The sequence below is a fragment of the Bombina bombina genome, chromosome 1 (assembly GCF_027579735.1).
Source record: "Bombina bombina isolate aBomBom1 chromosome 1, aBomBom1.pri, whole genome shotgun sequence".
Lineage (NCBI taxonomy): Eukaryota > Metazoa > Chordata > Amphibia > Anura > Bombinatoridae > Bombina > Bombina bombina.
In genome coordinates, this window is record NC_069499.1 from 528,462,244 (window position 1) to 528,479,577 (window position 17,334).

Sequence of the window (17,334 nt, forward strand, 5' to 3'; positions counted from 1 at the left end):
TTGTTTTACTCGCTTACCTCCAGATTTGGCAGAGGCAATACACACACCCCTAGCAACGTCATCACACAGGATTGGACGGAGATAGCAGCATAACCCGTATAAACAGGTAGCTCCACACAGCGGACTTGTGTGTGAACCTTACACAAATAGAAATTGGTGGAGAGCTTTGCCTAAGGAGCTAAGGAGCATTTCGCTTAGGCTAGTCTTCCAATCGACTTTGAAGAGGGACATGGACAGGATGGTCATCCCAGGAAGATATGTGCTCTTCTGTTCTTTTGAACACGTATATCTTTGAGTGTGAAATAGATTTTCCAGATGAGAAGTCGTCTGTCACCTAATCTGCATAGCAAGTGTAAGAAGGGCATATATCCCAGGGTGAACACCACATTTACTTCCATAGCAGATCACCATGATGTTGCAATACAGGGGTAATTAACTTTTCAATTTCCTGCCCTTTCCATTTTCACAGTCTTAAAATTATATTTGAAAATAGCCAAACCTGCACTTTGACTTTTTTCTATATCATTAATATGTCTATATACACATATTAACACATACATTTATATGTATATATTCATACCCTATATTATAAAAGGCCAAGTGAGTTTGTTCGAAGCTGTCATGCGCAGTAGAGACAGCATGAGGACAAACACACCTGGCCTTAGAGCCCCTTCCTGATCTGCAGTGCGGGCAGAAGTGGGCGGGCATGAGCGGGGCATGAGCAGGGCGTGGCCATATGTGAATGGGGTGTGGCCGGGCATGAAGAGGCGGGGTCGGACGCACACGCAAGATAGAGGGGAGAGAGATAAAGAGGGGGGAGGGATAGATAGAAAGAGGGGGAGAGAACAAAAGAGATGGGAAAGAGTTAAAGATAGGATAAGAGAGGGGAAAGAGCAAGAGAGGGAGGAGAGAGAGAAAAATAGAGGGGGAGAGAGAAAATAAGAGGGGGAAAGAGAGAGAGAGCAAAAGAAAAGGGGGAGAGAGAGCAAGGGGGGAGATAGAGAGAGGGGGAGAGAGAGAGGGGGGAGAGAGAGGGGGGAGAGAGGGGGGAGAGAGAGGGGGAGAGAGATAGAGAGAGAGGGGGAGAGAGAGGGGAGAGAGAGAGAGAGAGGGGAGAGAGAGAGGGGAGAGAGGGGAGAGAGAGAGGGGGAGAGAGAGGGGGGAGATAGAGGGGAGAGAGAGAGAGAGAGAGAGAGAGGGGAGAGAGAGAGGGGAGAGAGAGGGGGAGAGAGAAGGGGGAGAGAGAGGGGGAGAGAGAGGGGGAGAGAGAGAGGGAGAGAGAGAGAGAGGTGGAGAGAGAGAGAGACGGGGGAGAGAGAGAGGGGATGAGAGAGAGGGGGGAGAGAGAGAGAGGGGGAGAGAGAGAGGGGGGAGAGAGAGAGAGGGGGAGAGAGAGAGGGGAGAGAGATAGGGGGAGATAGAGGGGGGAGGAGGGGGGAGAGAGAGATAGAGAGAGGGGGGAGAGAGAGCAAAAGAGAGGGGGAGAGAGAGCAAAAGAGAGGGGAGGGAGAGAGCAAAAGAGAGGGGGAGAGAGAGAGCAAAATAGAGGGATGGAGAGAGCAAAAGAAAGGGGAGAGAGAGAGAGAGCAAATGAGAGGGGGGAGAGAGAGCAAAAGAGAGGGGGAGAGAGAGAGCAAAAGAGAGGGGAGAGAGAGAGCACGCAAAAGAGAGGAGGGTAGAGCGCAAAAGAGAGGGGGAGAGAGATCGCAAAAGAGAGGAGGGGAGAGAGAGCGCAAAAGAGAGGGCGAGAGAGAAAGCGGAAAAGAGAGGGGGAGAGAGAGGACCCAATAGAGAGGGGAGAGAGTGCAAAAGAGAGGGGGAGAGAGAGAGAGCGCAAAAGAGAGGAGGTAGAGAGAGAGCGCAAAAGAGAGGGGAGGAGAGAGAGAGCACAAAAGAGAGGGGGAGAGAGCGCAAAAGAAAGGAGGAGAGAGAGAGCGCAAAAGAGAGGGGGGAGAGAGATCGCAAAAGAGAGGAGGGGAGAGAGAGCGCAAAAGAGAGGGCGAGAGAGAAAGCGGAAAAGAGAGGGGGAGAGAGAGAACCCAATAGAGAGGGGGAGAGAGTGCAAAAGAGAGGGGGAGAGAGAGAGAGCGCAAAAGAGAGGAGGTAGAGAGAGAGCGCAAAAGAGAGGGGAGGAGAGAGAGAGCACAAAAGAGAGGGGGAGAGAGCGCAAAAGAAAGGAGGAGAGAGAGAGCGCAAAAGAGAGGAGGTAGAGAGAGAGCGCAAAAGAGAGGGGGGAGATAGAGAGCTCAAAATAGAGGGGAAGAGAGTGCAAAAGAGAGGGGGAGAGCGCAAAAGAGAGGGGGGAGAGAGAGCAAAAGAGAAGGGGAGGGAGAGAGCGCAAGGGGTGGGACCGCTGTACTGCAAAAAATGGCCCGTGTGAACTGGCTTTAGGACTAGTACATATATATTTACAATCTGCTGCCCATCGTTTCGCGACCTACCCCCAAGCTGCACTAGAAGGAGACACCCATTGGAGCCTATGGAAGCGAGCTCTAATGAGCGCAAAGCTTCGGTGCAATGCGTGTGCTGGTATTACTATGTGAAGTGCAAATATCGCTTTTGAGGAAGCAATATGTTACACTCAGTGGCGTAGCGTGGGGGGGGCCACAGGGGTGGTAATTCTTAGGGGCGCAAAATTTGCGCTCTTACTGTCTCACATCATACCTCCTGCAGCACTAAGGGAGGAAACTTTAAAAAAAATATATCTTTTTTTTTATATATATAAATGTATTTTATTGCAGTCCTCCCAACTGTCACTATTTGCAAATTTAAGGGTCTGTCCCGCACTGACATGGTCACCCTACAGTCCCGCATTGCCCCCGACCCCCTGAGCCACTCTGCGCTGTACTAGAAATAAAAAAAAATTGCCTTTCTACAGGGAGTGCAGAATTATTAGGCAAGTTGTATTTTTGAGGATTCATTTTATTATTGAACAACAACCATGTTCTCAATGAACCCAAAAAACTCATTAATATCAAAACTGAATAGTTTTGGAAGTAGTTTTTAGTTTGTTTTTAGTTATAGCTATTTTAGGGGGATATCTGTGTGTGCAGGTGACTATTACTGTGCATAATTATTAGGCAACTTAACAAAAAACAAATATATACCCATTTCAATTATTTATTTTTACCAGTGAAACCAATATAACATCTCAACATTCACAAATATACATTTCTGACATTCAAAAACAAAACAAAAACAAATCAGTGACCAATATAGCCACCTTTCTTTGCAAGGACACTCAAAAGCCTGCCATCCATGGATTCTGTCAGTGTTTTGATCTGTTCACCATCAACAATGCGTGCAGCAGCAACCACAGCCTCCCAGACACTGTTCAGAGAGGTGTACTGTTTTCCCTCCTTGTAAATCTCACATTTGATGATGGACCACAGGTTCTCAATGGGGTTCAGATCAGGTGAACAAGGAGGCCATGTCATTAGATTTTCTTCTTTTATACCCTTTCTTGCCAGCCACGTTGTGGAGTACTTGGACGCGTGTGATGGAGCATTGTCCTGCATGAAAATCATGTTTTTCTTGAAGGATGCAGACTTCTTCCTTTACCACTGCTTGAAGAAGGTGTCTTCCAGAAACTGGCAGTAGGACTGGGAGTTGAGCTTGACTCCATCCTCAACCCAAAAAGGCCCCACAAGCTCATCTTTGATGATACCAGCCCAAACCAGTACTCCACCTCCACCTTGCTGGCGTCTGAGTCGGACTGGAGCTCTCTGCCCTTTACCAATCCAGCCACGGGCCCATCCATCTGGCCCATCAAGACTCACTCTCATTTCATCAGTCCATAAAACCTTAGAAAAATCAGTCTTGAGATATTTCTTGGCCCAGTCTTGACGTTTCAGCTTGTGTGTCTTGTTCAGTGGTGGTCGTCTTTCAGCCTTTCTTACCTTGGCCATGTCTCTGAGTATTGCACACCTTGTGCTTTTGGGCACTCCAGTGATGTTGCAGCTCTGAAATACGGCCAAACTGGTGGCAAGTGGCATCTTGGCAGCTGCACGCTTGACTTTTCTCAGTTCATGGGCAGTTATTTTGCGCCTTGGTTTTTCCACACGCTTCTTGCGACCCTGTTGACTATCTTGAATGAAACGCTTGATTGTTCGATGATCACGCTTCAGAAGCTTTGCAATTTTAAGAGTGCTGCATCCCTCTGCAAGATATCTCACTATTTTTTACTTTTCTGAGCCTGTCAAGTCCTTCTTTTGACCCATTTTGCCAAAGGAAAGGAAGTTGCCTAATAATTATGCACACCTGATATAGGGTGTTGATGTCATTAGACCACACCCCTTCTCATTACAGAGATGCACATCACCTAATATGCTTAATTGGTAGTAGGCTTTCGAGCCTATACAGCTTGGAGTAAGACAACATGCATAAAGAGGATGATGTGGTCAAAATACTCATTTGCCTAATAATTCTGCACTCCCTGTATTGGCTCCTACGTTGCCATGTGATGCACATTCTTCTCCAATCACATATACCTGCTGCTGCACATGCCAAAGTAACTGAGACATCGTGTATCAGCATGTATATGTTGGTATTGGATCACAGCAGCCAATGCAGGCATGAGGCTCCTTGCTCTTTGAGTACTGCTGCTGCTATTACTGCCACCTACCCCGTAGAAGAACTTTAACTGGTAACACCTGCATGGTATGCTTAACCACTAACTTGCTTAGATTACAAACACACTGGTAAATAAACAGATTCACTGTTCAGCCAGGAGTGCTGAGGAGGAGTAAGGGAGGGAGGGAGCTGGACTGAGGACTCCAGACGATCATTTGTACACAGAGCTTCCAGGTCAAGCAAAGGTGAGGGAAATAAAGAGTGAGAATGAGAAGGACAATGCAGTGTGTGTAACGGGGAGAAACAGCCAGGTCACAGAGTGAGAGAAATACGGACATGTAGGGATCAAAGTGAAAGAGATAGAAGAAATAGAAGGTTTTATGTAGAGAGTACAAAGTAACTGAAAGATTTCTGCATTTGTCTCAATTATTCTCATGGTACATTACTTGTTGTTTGAAAGGGTTATTAGGCCTGTGACTAACCTTTTTTTTTTGTTGCAATCTGTAGTTTACAAATATATAGAGAAACACACATTTTCCCTTTTTTTTTTTTTTACTGTGTATTTGAGACTTAGTATATGTGTGTGTAGTGCTGTGCATTTGAGACTGTGTACATGTGTGAGTATGTTGTGTGTGTGTGTGTATATTTGTATACTCTGCAGCATATGTGTGTTGCTGAATATTTGAGACTGTGCACGTGTGTCTACTGTATAAGATCTGTAATTTATGTGTGTATGCTGTAGTGTGTGTTTCTGTGTATGCATGCTTATGAAAAAGGAAACTGAAGGCTGATTAGCTGTCAGGGACACTACATAACACAGCACAGATCTTCTCACCCTGCAGGTTGCTAGTAATACATGTGCTTTATATTCAGCAGTTGAAAGTCTCACTCTTGATACAGACATCTATTACAATTTTTGCAGGCTGCAGCTAGAGCCCTTAAACTTTGAGAAAAGGTTTGCTGGGTTTTTACACATAAATATATATGCATGTAATGTTCATTGTAAGCAGAGCAATGGTTTTCCCTCACTCAATAACTGTAACTACCTTGCTTACTGCCAGCCAGATATGACATGCCTGGCTTTGTTATGCATGGTCTGCACAGTGTAATGTGCTGAGCTAAGAAACCTGCATTTTGTATTTACATCAGAACAGCTGCAGCAGCAAAGCTACAAGCTAAAATCCAGCAGCCCTGTCTTCCTTTCTGATGTTAGCATAGCTTGTACTTCCCCTGCAAAGCTGCACAAGTGCACAGGTTACCACGGCTATCCATTAGCCTTTGGAGACAAAGGCGCTAAAAAAATCTGACTCACACTCTGCTCTGTGAAATATGATCCTGTTTCTATGGGTTAGGGGGCGCAATACTTGCCTTGCCCTGGGCGCTGACAACCCACGCTACGCCACTGGTTACACTCCACTTATAATCTAGCCCTTTAAATCCAATAGACTACAGTTATTACCTGCCTGTTTTTTCATGAACTAGTAAAACGGATTGCATGAGTATGCAAACTGTATGTTAAATGAAGCTGATTTTTTTTAAGTGACCATTTTTACGCCTTTCAACTGTGAATTATCGGCAACTATGTAAATTTGACATAAGAGACAAATGTGTTACAAACGTTGTCTACTCTAGAGTTACTGAGCAGTGTTGTCATACAGACTGCACTTCCCCTTATTTAACCCCTTAAGGACCACAGCACTTTTCCATTTTCTGACCGTTTGGGACCAGGGCTATTTTTACATTTCTGCAGTGTTTGTGTTTAGCTGTAATTTTCCTCTTACTCAATTACTGTACCCACACATATTATATACCGTTTTTCTTGCCATTAAATGGACTTTCTAAAGATACCATTATTTTCATCATATCTTATGAGAGGGGGAGAGAGAGCAAAAGAGAGGGGGAGAGAGAGAGCAAAAGAGAGGGGAGAGAAAGAGCATGCAAAAGAGAGGAGGGTAGAGCGCAAAAGAGAGGGGGGAGAGAGATCGCAAAAGAGAGGAGGGGAGAGAGAGCGCAAAAGAGAGGGCGAGAGAGAGAGCGGAAAAGAGAGGGGGAGAGAGAGAACCCAAAAGAGAGGGGGAGAGAGTGCAAAAGAGAGGGGGAGAGAGAGAGAGCGCAAAAGAGAGGAGGTAGAGAGAGAGTGCAAAAGAGAGGGGAGGAGAGAGCACAAAAGAGAGGGGGAGAGAGCGCAAAAGAAAGGGGGAGAGAGAGCGCAAAAGAGAGGAGGTAGAGAGAGAGCGCAAAAGAGAGGGGGGAGATAGAGAGCTCAAAAGAGAGGGGAAGAGAGTGCAAAAGAGAGGGGGAGAGCGCAAAAGAGAGGGGGGAGAGAGAGCAAAAGAGAAGGGGAGGGAGAGAGCGCAAGGGGTGGGACCGCTGAACTGCAAAAAATGGCCCGTGTGAACTGGCTTTAGGACTAGTACCGTTTTTCTCGCCATTAAATGGACTTTCTAAAGATACCATTATTTTCATCATATCTTATGAGAGGGGGGAAAGAGAGCAAAGGAGAGCGGGAGAGAGAGAGAACTTTTCCATTTTCTGACCTTTTGGGACCAGGGCTATTTTTACATTTCTGCAGTGTTTGTGTTTAGCTGTAATTTTCCTCTTACTCAATTACTGTACCCACACATATTATATACCGTTTTTTTCTCGCCATTAAATGGACTTTCTAAAGATACCATTATTTTCATCATATCTTATAACTTACTATAAAAAATTATAAAATATGATGAAAAAAATTGAAAAAAAAACACATTCTCTAACTTTGACACCCAAAATCTGTTACACATCTACAACCACCAAAAACAACCAAAATAAATAGTTTCTAATTTTTGTCCTGAGTTTAGAAATACCCAATGTTTACATGATCTTTGCTTTTTTGCAAGTTATAGGGCAATACATACAAGTAGCACTTTGCTATTTCCAAAAAAAACCATTTCAAAATTAGCGATAGTTCACTTTTTCATAAACTTTTTCATAAACTTTAGGTTTCTAACTGAAATTATTTACAAACAGCTTATGCAATTATGGCACAAATGGTGGTAAATGCTTCTCTGGGATCCCCTTTGTTCAGAAATAGCAGACTTATATGGCTTTGGCATTGCTTTTTGGTAATTAGAAGGCCGCTAAATGCCGCCGTGCACCACACGTGTATTATGCCCAGCAGTGAAGGGATTAATTAGGGAGTTTGTAGGGTTAATTTTAGCTTTAGTGTAGTGTAGTAGACAACCCAAAGTATTGATCTAGGTCCATTTGGTATATGTCATGCCACCATTTCACTGCCAAATGTGATCAAATAAAAAAAAACATAAAATTTTTCACAATTTTAGGTTTCTCACTGAAATGATTTACTCACAGATTGTACAATTAGGGCACAAATGGTTGTAAATGCTTCTCTGGGATCGCCTTTGTTCAGAAATAGCAGACATATATGGCTTTGGTGTTGCTTTTTGGTAATTAAAAGGCCGCTAAATGCCTCTGCGCACCACACTTGTATTATGCCCAGCAGTGACGGGGTTAATTAGGTAGCTTTTAGGGTTAATTTTAGCTTTAGTGTAGAGATCAGCCTCCCACCTGACACATGCCACCCTCTGATCCCTCACTGACCCACCTCAAGCAGCTCTCTTCCCTCCCCCACCTCACAATTGTCACTGCCATCTTGAGTACTGGCAGAAAGTCTGCCAGTATAAAAATAAAGGTTTTTTTTAAAGATTTTTTTTAATATATTTTATACAAAGTGTAGTATCCCCCATTACCCCCCAACTGCCCTGATCCCCCCAAACAGCTCTCTAAGCCCCCTCAACCTATTGGCCCCCATCTTAGGTACTGGCAGCTGTCTGCCAGTACCCAGTTTACTTACAAATTTGCATTTTATTTATAAAAACAAATATTAACTGTATATTTTCTGTAGTGTAGCTTCCCACCCTCAATACCCTACACCCCTCCCCTTCCAGGATCACTTTATAAACCTTTTTTCCCCCTCCATGATCGCTTTCCCTATCTTTGCCTGCACACTTTCCCTATCCTTATCACAGATAATTTGGCCGTGCACGCACTCCCAAGCCCCGCTCATGCCTCCTCCCGTGCTCACGGACCTACTGGAGCTTGGATCCGGAAGAAGCATCAACAATAGGCCGCCCACCCACCTCCCTGTAACTGCTCCCACCCACCAATGATCAGCACCATTATGGCTGACAAAGAAAGGGCCACAGAGTGGCTCTCTCTGCATCGGATGTGTAAAAAATGGTATTGCAGGATTCCTTAATATAGAGGCATCACTGCAATACCCTTAAAGTGTCTGGAAACAATCATGATTGCTTCCAGCTCCTTAAGTGACTTTTTTGTAGGACGTACTTCCTTGGTTGTTAAGGGGTTAAAACATCATATGTCTCTCAGTGAGTAAACTGAAACAATGAGGAAAAGTCTTTCACACAATAAAGCACAAAAGAACTATACATTTTCCATAGTAGACAGAAAACATTGTCATTGTCCGTTCAAATGTGTGCAGACATCAGCACTAGACTGTGTATAAAAGGGATCTTCTCTTGCATGTAAACAGCAAAAAGCTTCAGAACAGCATCCAAAATGGTTAAGGTAAGTGGCTTTTGGAGCACCTGTGTACAGGGATTTTGTTCTCTTTATTGAAGACTCATTTTACACATATCTTTTTATAAATAATAATTCTGGTATTTGCTATAGACTCAAAAAATATATTTATGATGACAAAAATAATAATAAATACAATATTTTCTCTACAGATCATCTTCTATGAGGACAAGAACTTTCAGGGCCGTTCCTATGAGTGCACCTCAGATTCATCAGACCTGACCTCATATTTCAGCCGCTGCAACTCCATCCGGGTAGAAAATGGCAACTGGATTCTTTATGAACAGACAAATTACAGGGGGCACCAATACTATCTCAGGAGAGGAGAATATCCTGATTTCCAGCAATGGATGGGTTACAATGACTCCATCAGATCTTGCCGTCTGACTCCACAAGTATGTAGTTAAGTTCAAGACATAATAATGTGTATATTTTGTGTTGATGTCTATGATAATTTTTTACATTTTATAATTTGTATTATTTTTTAGCATTATCCTAATGACTTAAAAGGTTGATTCTTAGATGTCTCATTAGAAAATTCTTTCATATTACTAACATTCCAAACTTTCTCAATTGTTTGTTCCAGCAATATAAATTAATAATTATTCTAGTCTGACTACTAATATTTGGGTTGTAATCAACATTAAATAATTGTATTCTTTCTGAAATTTAGAGAATAGACATAAAAGTTATGTGAACATTTTCTTTTCTTTAATGTTTTCCCAATGATCTATTTGTCCAGTGTATTTAATTGTTTGCAAACAGCTCCTTTACCTATATATTGTCATTTGAAATAGCAGTTTTTTCCCTGCAGAAACCACCACCTACACTGAAATATAAATAACAAATGTATTCTCTGTAGAAACGCTTTGTAAACAAGAGATAGTAGCAATAATTAAACTTGATCACTTGATGGCAATTGAGATAGATTTTTAAATCTAAAATAGCTGGTTGTGCTCAGCCATAATTTACATTTCAATGCCTCACTATGTTTAGCAATAGATAACATTAGCAAGTCTGATTTACCTAGAGACTCAGCCCATTTTATGGACATGTCCTTGAGAAGAACAGGTGATGGTTTAAATGGTGCAAAAATATCTATTTTAAAATACATGAAGGAACAATTTCACACACATTTAATACTCTGCAGTAAATATAGCAAGTCATTTGGAAATTACTACATACTATACTATATCATGAAAGCCTTAATTTTAAAAGCACTAGATTAATTTTTCCCCCTTTAAATTAAAGCACCGTGGTCCATTCAGAATGAGAATTTATGAGCGAGAAAATTTCCAAGGCCAGATGATGGAGTTCACTGAAGATTGTCCTCATGTCTTTGAGCAATTCCATTACCATGACATCCACTCATGCAATGTATTTGATGGCCACTGGGTATTTTATGATGAACCCAACTACAAGGGGCGACAGTACTACCTGAAACCTGCAGAGTACAGAAGATATAATGACTGGGGAGCTGTGAACTCCAGAGTTGGTTCCTTCAGACGAGTCATGTATCATTGATAAATATCTTGAATTAGTAATAATAATAAGAATGTCATTATTAAATCTACTAAAACTGATTATTCTCTCTGTTTATTTATTATCACAATTTGTTTTACATAATACTGACACTAAAACATAGTAAGTTAAAGCTTCTTATTGGGCATTTTTGCACTTACCTATAATTTTTTCAATCAACTTAAAAACTAAGAATATAATACACCAAACTGGTTATACTTCATAATAAATGGTGGCGTTTAAATCACAACTCTTTTTATTTTAGTGCACTTATTTTATTCATTCAGTACATTGCATATCTTGCTTACCAGTAGATATTATAATTTATTTATAAGTCATTTTTATACAACATGGCTAACATAATAAATGAGAGAATACTGATTTTGCACATATCTGTTAATCAAATTGGTTCAGCTGTATTTACCTATTATAATCATAAAGTGTTTAAGAAAATAAGGCCTAGATTTGGAGTTTGGCGGTAGCCGTGAAAACCAGCGTTAGAGGCTCCTAACGCTGGTTTTAGGCTACCTCCGGTATTTGGAGTCACTCAAAAAAGGGTCTAATGCTCACTTTTCAGGCGTGACTTTTCCATACCGCAGATCCCCTTACGTCATTTGCGTATCCTATCTTTTCAATGGGATCTTTCTAACTCCGGTATTTAGACTCGTGTCTGAAGTGAGCGTTAGAAATCTAACGACAAAACTCCAGCCGCAGAAAAAAGTCAGGAGTTAAGAGCTTTCTGGGCTAACGCCGGTTCATAAACCTCTTAACTACTGTGCTCTAAAGTACACTAACACCCATAAACTACCTATGTACCCCTAAACCGAGGTCCCCCCATATCGCCGCCACTCGATTACATTTTTTTAACCCCTAATCTGCCGACCGCCACCTACGTTATACTTATGTACCCCTAATCTGCTGCCCCTAACACCACCGACCCATATATTATATTTATTAACCCCTAACCTGCCCCCCACAACGTCGCCGCCAGCTACCTACAATAATTAACCCCTAATCTGCCGACCGCAAAGCGCCGCCACCTACATTATAGCTATGTACCCCTAATCTGCTGCTCCTAACACCGCCGACCCCTATATTATATTTATTAACCCCTAATTTGCCGCCCTCAACGTCGCCTCCACCTGCCTACACTTATTAACCCCTAATCTGCCGAGCGGACCGCACCGCTATCATAATAAAGTTATTAACCCCTAATCCGCCTCACTAACCCTATAATAAATAGTATTAACCCCTAATCTGCCCTCCCTAACATCGCCGACACCTAACTTCAAACATTAACCCTTAATCTGCCGACTGGAGCTCACCGCTATTCTAATAAATGTATTAACCCCTAAAGCTAAGTCTAACCCTAACACTAACACCTCCCTAAGTTAAATATAATTTTAAACTAACGAAATAAATTAACTCTTATTAAATAAATTATTCCTATTTAAAGCTAAATACTTACCTGTAAAATAAATCCTAATATAGCTACAATATAAATTATAATTATATTGCAGCTATTTTAGGATTAATATTTATTTTACAGGTAACTTTGTATTTATTTTAACCAGGTACAATAGCTATTAAATAGTTAAGAACTATTTAATAGCTAAAATAGTTAAAATAATTACAAAATTACCTGTAAAATAAATCCTAACCTAAGTTACAATTAAACCTAACACTACACTATCAATAAATAAATTAAATAAACTACCTACAATTACCTACAATTAAACCTAACACTACACTATCAATACATTAATTAAATACAATACCTACAAATAACTACAATGAAATATACTAACTAAAGTACAAAAAATAAAAAAGAACTAAGTTACAAAAAATAAAAAAATATTTACAAACATAAGGAAAATCTTACAACAATTTTAAACTAATTACACCTACTCTAAGCCCCCTAATAAAATAACAAAGCCCCCCAAAATAAAAAAATGCCCTACCCTATTCTAAATTACTAAAGTTCAAAGCTCTTTAACCTTACCAGCCCTGAACAGGGCCCTTTGCGGGGCATGCCCCAAGAAGTTCAGCTCTTTTGCCTGTAAAAAAAAACATACAATACCCCCCCCCAACATTACAATCCACCACCCACATACCCCTAATCTAACCCAAACCCCCCTTAAATAAACCTAACACTAAGCCCCTGAAGATCATCCTACCTTGTCTTCACCATACCAGGTTCACCGATCCGTCCTGGTTCCAAAATCTTCATCCAACCCAAGCGGGGGCTGGCGATCCATCATCCGGCGGCTGAAGAGGTCCAGAAGAGGCTCCAAAGTCTTCATCCTATCCGGGAAGAAGAGTAGATCTGGACCGGCAACCATCATCTTCCAAGCGGCATCTTCTATCTTCATCCGATGAGGACCGGCTCCATCCTGAAGACCTCCATGGCGGACCCATCTTCATCCGGCGACGTCCAACTGAAGAATGACGGTTCCTTTAAGGGACGTCATCCAAGATGGCGTCCCTCGAATTCCGATTGGCTGATAGGATTCTATCAGCCAATCGGCATTAAGGTAGGAATATTCTGATTGGCTGATGGAATCAACCAATCAGAATCAAGATCAATCCGATTGGCTGATCGGAACAGCCAATAGAATGCAAGCTCAATCTGATTGGCTGATTGGATCAGCCAATCGGATTGAACTTGATTCTGATTGGCTGATTCCATCAGCCAATCAGAATATTCCTACCTTAATTCCGATTGGCTGATAGAATCCTATCAGCCAATCGGAATTCGAGGGACGCCATCTTGGATGACGTCCCTTAAAGGAACCGTCATTCTTCAGTTGGACGTCGCCGGATGAAGATGGGTCCGCCATGGAGGTCTTCAGGATGGAGCCGGTCCTCATCGGATGAAGATAGAAGATGCCGCTTGGAAGATGATGGTTGCCGGTCCAGATCTACTCTTCTTCCCGGATAGGATGAAGACTTTGGAGCCTCTTCTGGACCTCTTCAGCCGCCGGATGATGGATCGCCAGCCCCCGCTTGGGTTGGATGAAGATTTTGGAACCAGGACGGATCGGTGAACCTGGTATGGTGAAGACAAGGTAGGATGATCTTCAGGGGCTTAGTGTTAGGTTTATTTAAGGGGGGTTTGGGTTAGATTAGGGGTATGTGGGTGGTGGGTTGTAATGTTGGGGGGGGTATTGTATGTTTTTTTTACAGGCAAAAGAGCTGAATTCTTTGGGGCATGCCCCGCAAAGGGCCCTGTTCAGGGCTGGTAAGGTAAAAGAGCTTTGAACTTTAGTAATTTAGAATAGGGAAGGGCATTTTTTATTTTGGGGGGCTTTGTTATTTTATTAGGGGGCTTAGAGTAGGTGTAATTAGTTTAAAATTGTTGTAAGATTTTCCTTATGTTTGTAAATATTTTTTTATTTTTTGTAACAGTTCATTTTTATTTTTTGTACTTTAGTTAGTTTATTTAATTGTAGTTATTTGTAGATATTGTATTTAATTAATGTATTGATAGTGTAGTGTTAGGTTTAATTGTAGGTAATTGTAGATATTTTATTTAATTAATTTAATGATAGTGTAGTGTTAGGTTTAATTGTAACTTAGGTTAGGATTTATTTTACAGGTAATTTTGTAATTATTTTAACTAGGTAACTATTAAATAGTTATTAACTATTTAATAGCTATTGTACCTGGTTAAAATAATTACAAAGTTACCTGTAAAATAAATATTAATCCTAAAATAGCTATAATATAATTATAATTTATAGTGTAGCTATATTAGGATTTATTTTACAGGTAAGTATTTAGCTTTAAATAGTAATAATTTATTTAATAAGAGATAATTAATTTCCTTAGATGTAAATTATATTTAACTTAGGGGGGTGTTAGTGTTAGGGTTAGACTTAGCTTTAGGGGTTAATACATTTATTAGAATAGCGGTGAGCTCCAGTCGGCAGATTAGGGGTTAATACTTGAAGTTAGGTGTCGGCGATGTTAGGGAGGGCAGATTAGGGGTTAATACTATTTATTATAGGGTTAGTGAGGCGGATTAGGGGTTAATAACTTTATTATAGTAGCACTCAGGTCCGGTCGGCAGATTAGGGGTAATAAGTGTAGGCAGGTGGAGGTGACTTTGTGGGGGGCAGATTAGGGGTTAATAAATATAATATAGGTGTCGGCGGTGTTAGGGGCAGCAGATTAGGGGTACATAGGGATAATGTAAGTAGCGGCGGTTTACGGAGCGGCAGATTAGGGGTTAAAAATAATATGCAGGGGTCAGCGATAGCGGGGGCGGCAGATTAGGGGTTAATAAGTGTAAGGTTAGGGGTGTTTAGACTCGGGGTACATGTTAGAGTGTTAGGTGCAGACGTAGGAAGTGTTTCCCCATAGGAAACAATGGGGCTGCGTTAGGAGCTGAACGCGGCTTTTTTGCAGGTGTTAGGTTTTTTTTCAGCTCAAACAGCCCCATTGTTTCCTATGGGGGAATCGTGCACGAGCACGTTTTTGAGGCTGGCCGCGTCCGTAAGCAACTCTGGTATCGAGAGTTGCAGTTGCGTTAAATATGCTCTACGCTCCTTTTTGGAGCCTAACGCAGCCTTTCTGTGGACTCTCAATACCAGAGTTATTTTTATGGTGCGGCCAGAAAAAAGCCAGCGTTAGCTACGCGGGTCCTTACCGACAAAACTTTAAATCTAGCCGTAAGAAAAGTTAAAACAATAAACATAATCTTTATTTTGTCACTCAGATTTAAAAATAAGAAACTAACGGCTAGATTTAGAGTTTGGCGTTAGCCGTCAAAACCAGCGTTAGAGGCTCCTAACGCTGGTTTTGGGCTACCGCTGGTATTTGGAGTCAGTCAGGAAAGGGTCTAACGCTCACTTTGCAGCCGCGACTTTTCCATACCACAGATCCCCTTACGTCAATTGCGTATCCTATCTTTTCAATGGGATCTTTCTAACGCCGGTATTTAGAGTCGTGGCTGAAGTGAGCGTTAGAAATCTAACGACAAAACTCCAGCCGCAGAAAAAAGTCAGTTGTTAAGAGCTTTTTGGGCTAACGCCGGTTTATAAAGCTCTTAACTACTGTGCTCTAAAGTACACTAACACCCCTAAACTACCTATGTACCCCTAAACCGAGGCCCCCCCACATCGCCGTCACTCTATTAAAATTTTTTAACCCCTAATCTGCCGACCGCACACCGCCACCACCAACGTTATCCCTATGTACCCCTAATCTGCTGCCCCTAATACCGCCGACACCTACATAATATTTATTAACCCCTAATATGCCGCCCCCGCTATCGCTGACACCTGCATATTTTTTAACCCCTAATCTGCCGATCCATACACCGCCACAACCTACATTATACCTATGTACCCCTAATCTGCTGCCCCTAACACAGCCGACCCCTATATTATATTTATTAACCCCTAATCTGCCGCCCCCAACCTACCTACAATTAACCCCTAATCTGCCGACCGGACCACACCGCTACTATAATAAATGTATTAACCCCTAAAGCTAAGTCTAACACTAACACCCCCCTAACTTAAATATAATTTAAATCTAACGAAATAAATTAACTCTTATTAAATAAATTATTCCTATTTAAAGCTAAATACTTACCTGTAAAATAAACCCTAATATAGCTACAATATAAATAATAATTATATTGTAGCTATTTTAGGATTAATATTTATTTTACAGGCAACTTTGTATTTATTTTAACTAGGTACAATAGCTATTAAATAGTTAATAACTATTTAATAGTTACCTAGTTAAAATAATTACAAAATTACCTGTAAAATAAATCCTAACCTAAGTTACAATTAAACCTAACACTACACTATCAATAAATAAATAAAATAAAATACCTACAAATAAATACAATTAAATAAACTAACTAAAGTACAAAAAATAAATAAAGCTAAGTTACAAAAAATAAAAAAATATTTACAAACATAATAAAAATATTACAATTTTAAGCTAATTACACCTACTCTAAGCCCCCTAATAAAATAACAAAGCCCCCCAAAATAAAAAAATGCCCTACCCTATTCTAAAATTAAAATAGAAAAGCTCTTTTACCTTACCAGCCCTTAAAAGGGCCCTTTGCGGGGCATGCCCCAAAGAATTCAGCTCTTTTGCCTGTAAAAAAAAACATACAATACCCCCCAACATTACAACCCACCACCCACATACCCCTAATCTAACCCAAACCCCCCTTAAATAAACCTAACACTAAGCCCCTGAAGATCTTCCTACCTTGTCTTCACCATGCCAGGTATCACCGATCGCTCCAGGCTCCGAAGTCTTCATCCAAGCCCAAGCGGGGGCTGGCGATCCATCATCCGGCTGAAGTCTTCTATCAAGCGACGGCTGAAGAGGTCCAGAAGAGGCTCCAAAGTCTTCATGCTATCCGGGCAGAAGAGTAGATCCGGACCGGCAACCATCGTCTTCCAAGCGGTCACAAGCGGCTCCATGTTGAAGACCTCCGGCGCGGATTCATCCTCTTCTTGCGACGTCCTAAATCCGAATGAAGGTTCCTTTAAATGACGTCATCCAAGATGGCGTCCCTCGAATTCTGATTGGCTGATAGGATTCTATCAGCCAATCAGAATTAAGGTAGGGAAAATCTGATTGGCTGATTGAATCAGCCAATCAGAT

The 17,334-nt window shown here is 41.5% G+C and overlaps 1 protein-coding gene across 1 annotated transcript; it reads left to right on the forward strand.

Annotated features, from left to right (window-relative positions):
• Nucleotides 1–9,150: 9,150 nt before the first annotated feature.
• On the forward strand, nucleotides 9,151–10,754 carry LOC128659557 (gamma-crystallin 1-like). The gene is made up of 3 exons (XM_053713155.1): nucleotides 9,151–9,159; nucleotides 9,324–9,566; nucleotides 10,423–10,754. The coding sequence occupies exons 1-3, from the start codon at nucleotides 9,151–9,153 to the stop codon at nucleotides 10,693–10,695; spliced, it is 525 nt and encodes a 174-aa protein (XP_053569130.1). The 3' UTR covers nucleotides 10,696–10,754.
• The last annotated feature ends 6,580 nt before the right edge of the window (nucleotides 10,755–17,334 follow it).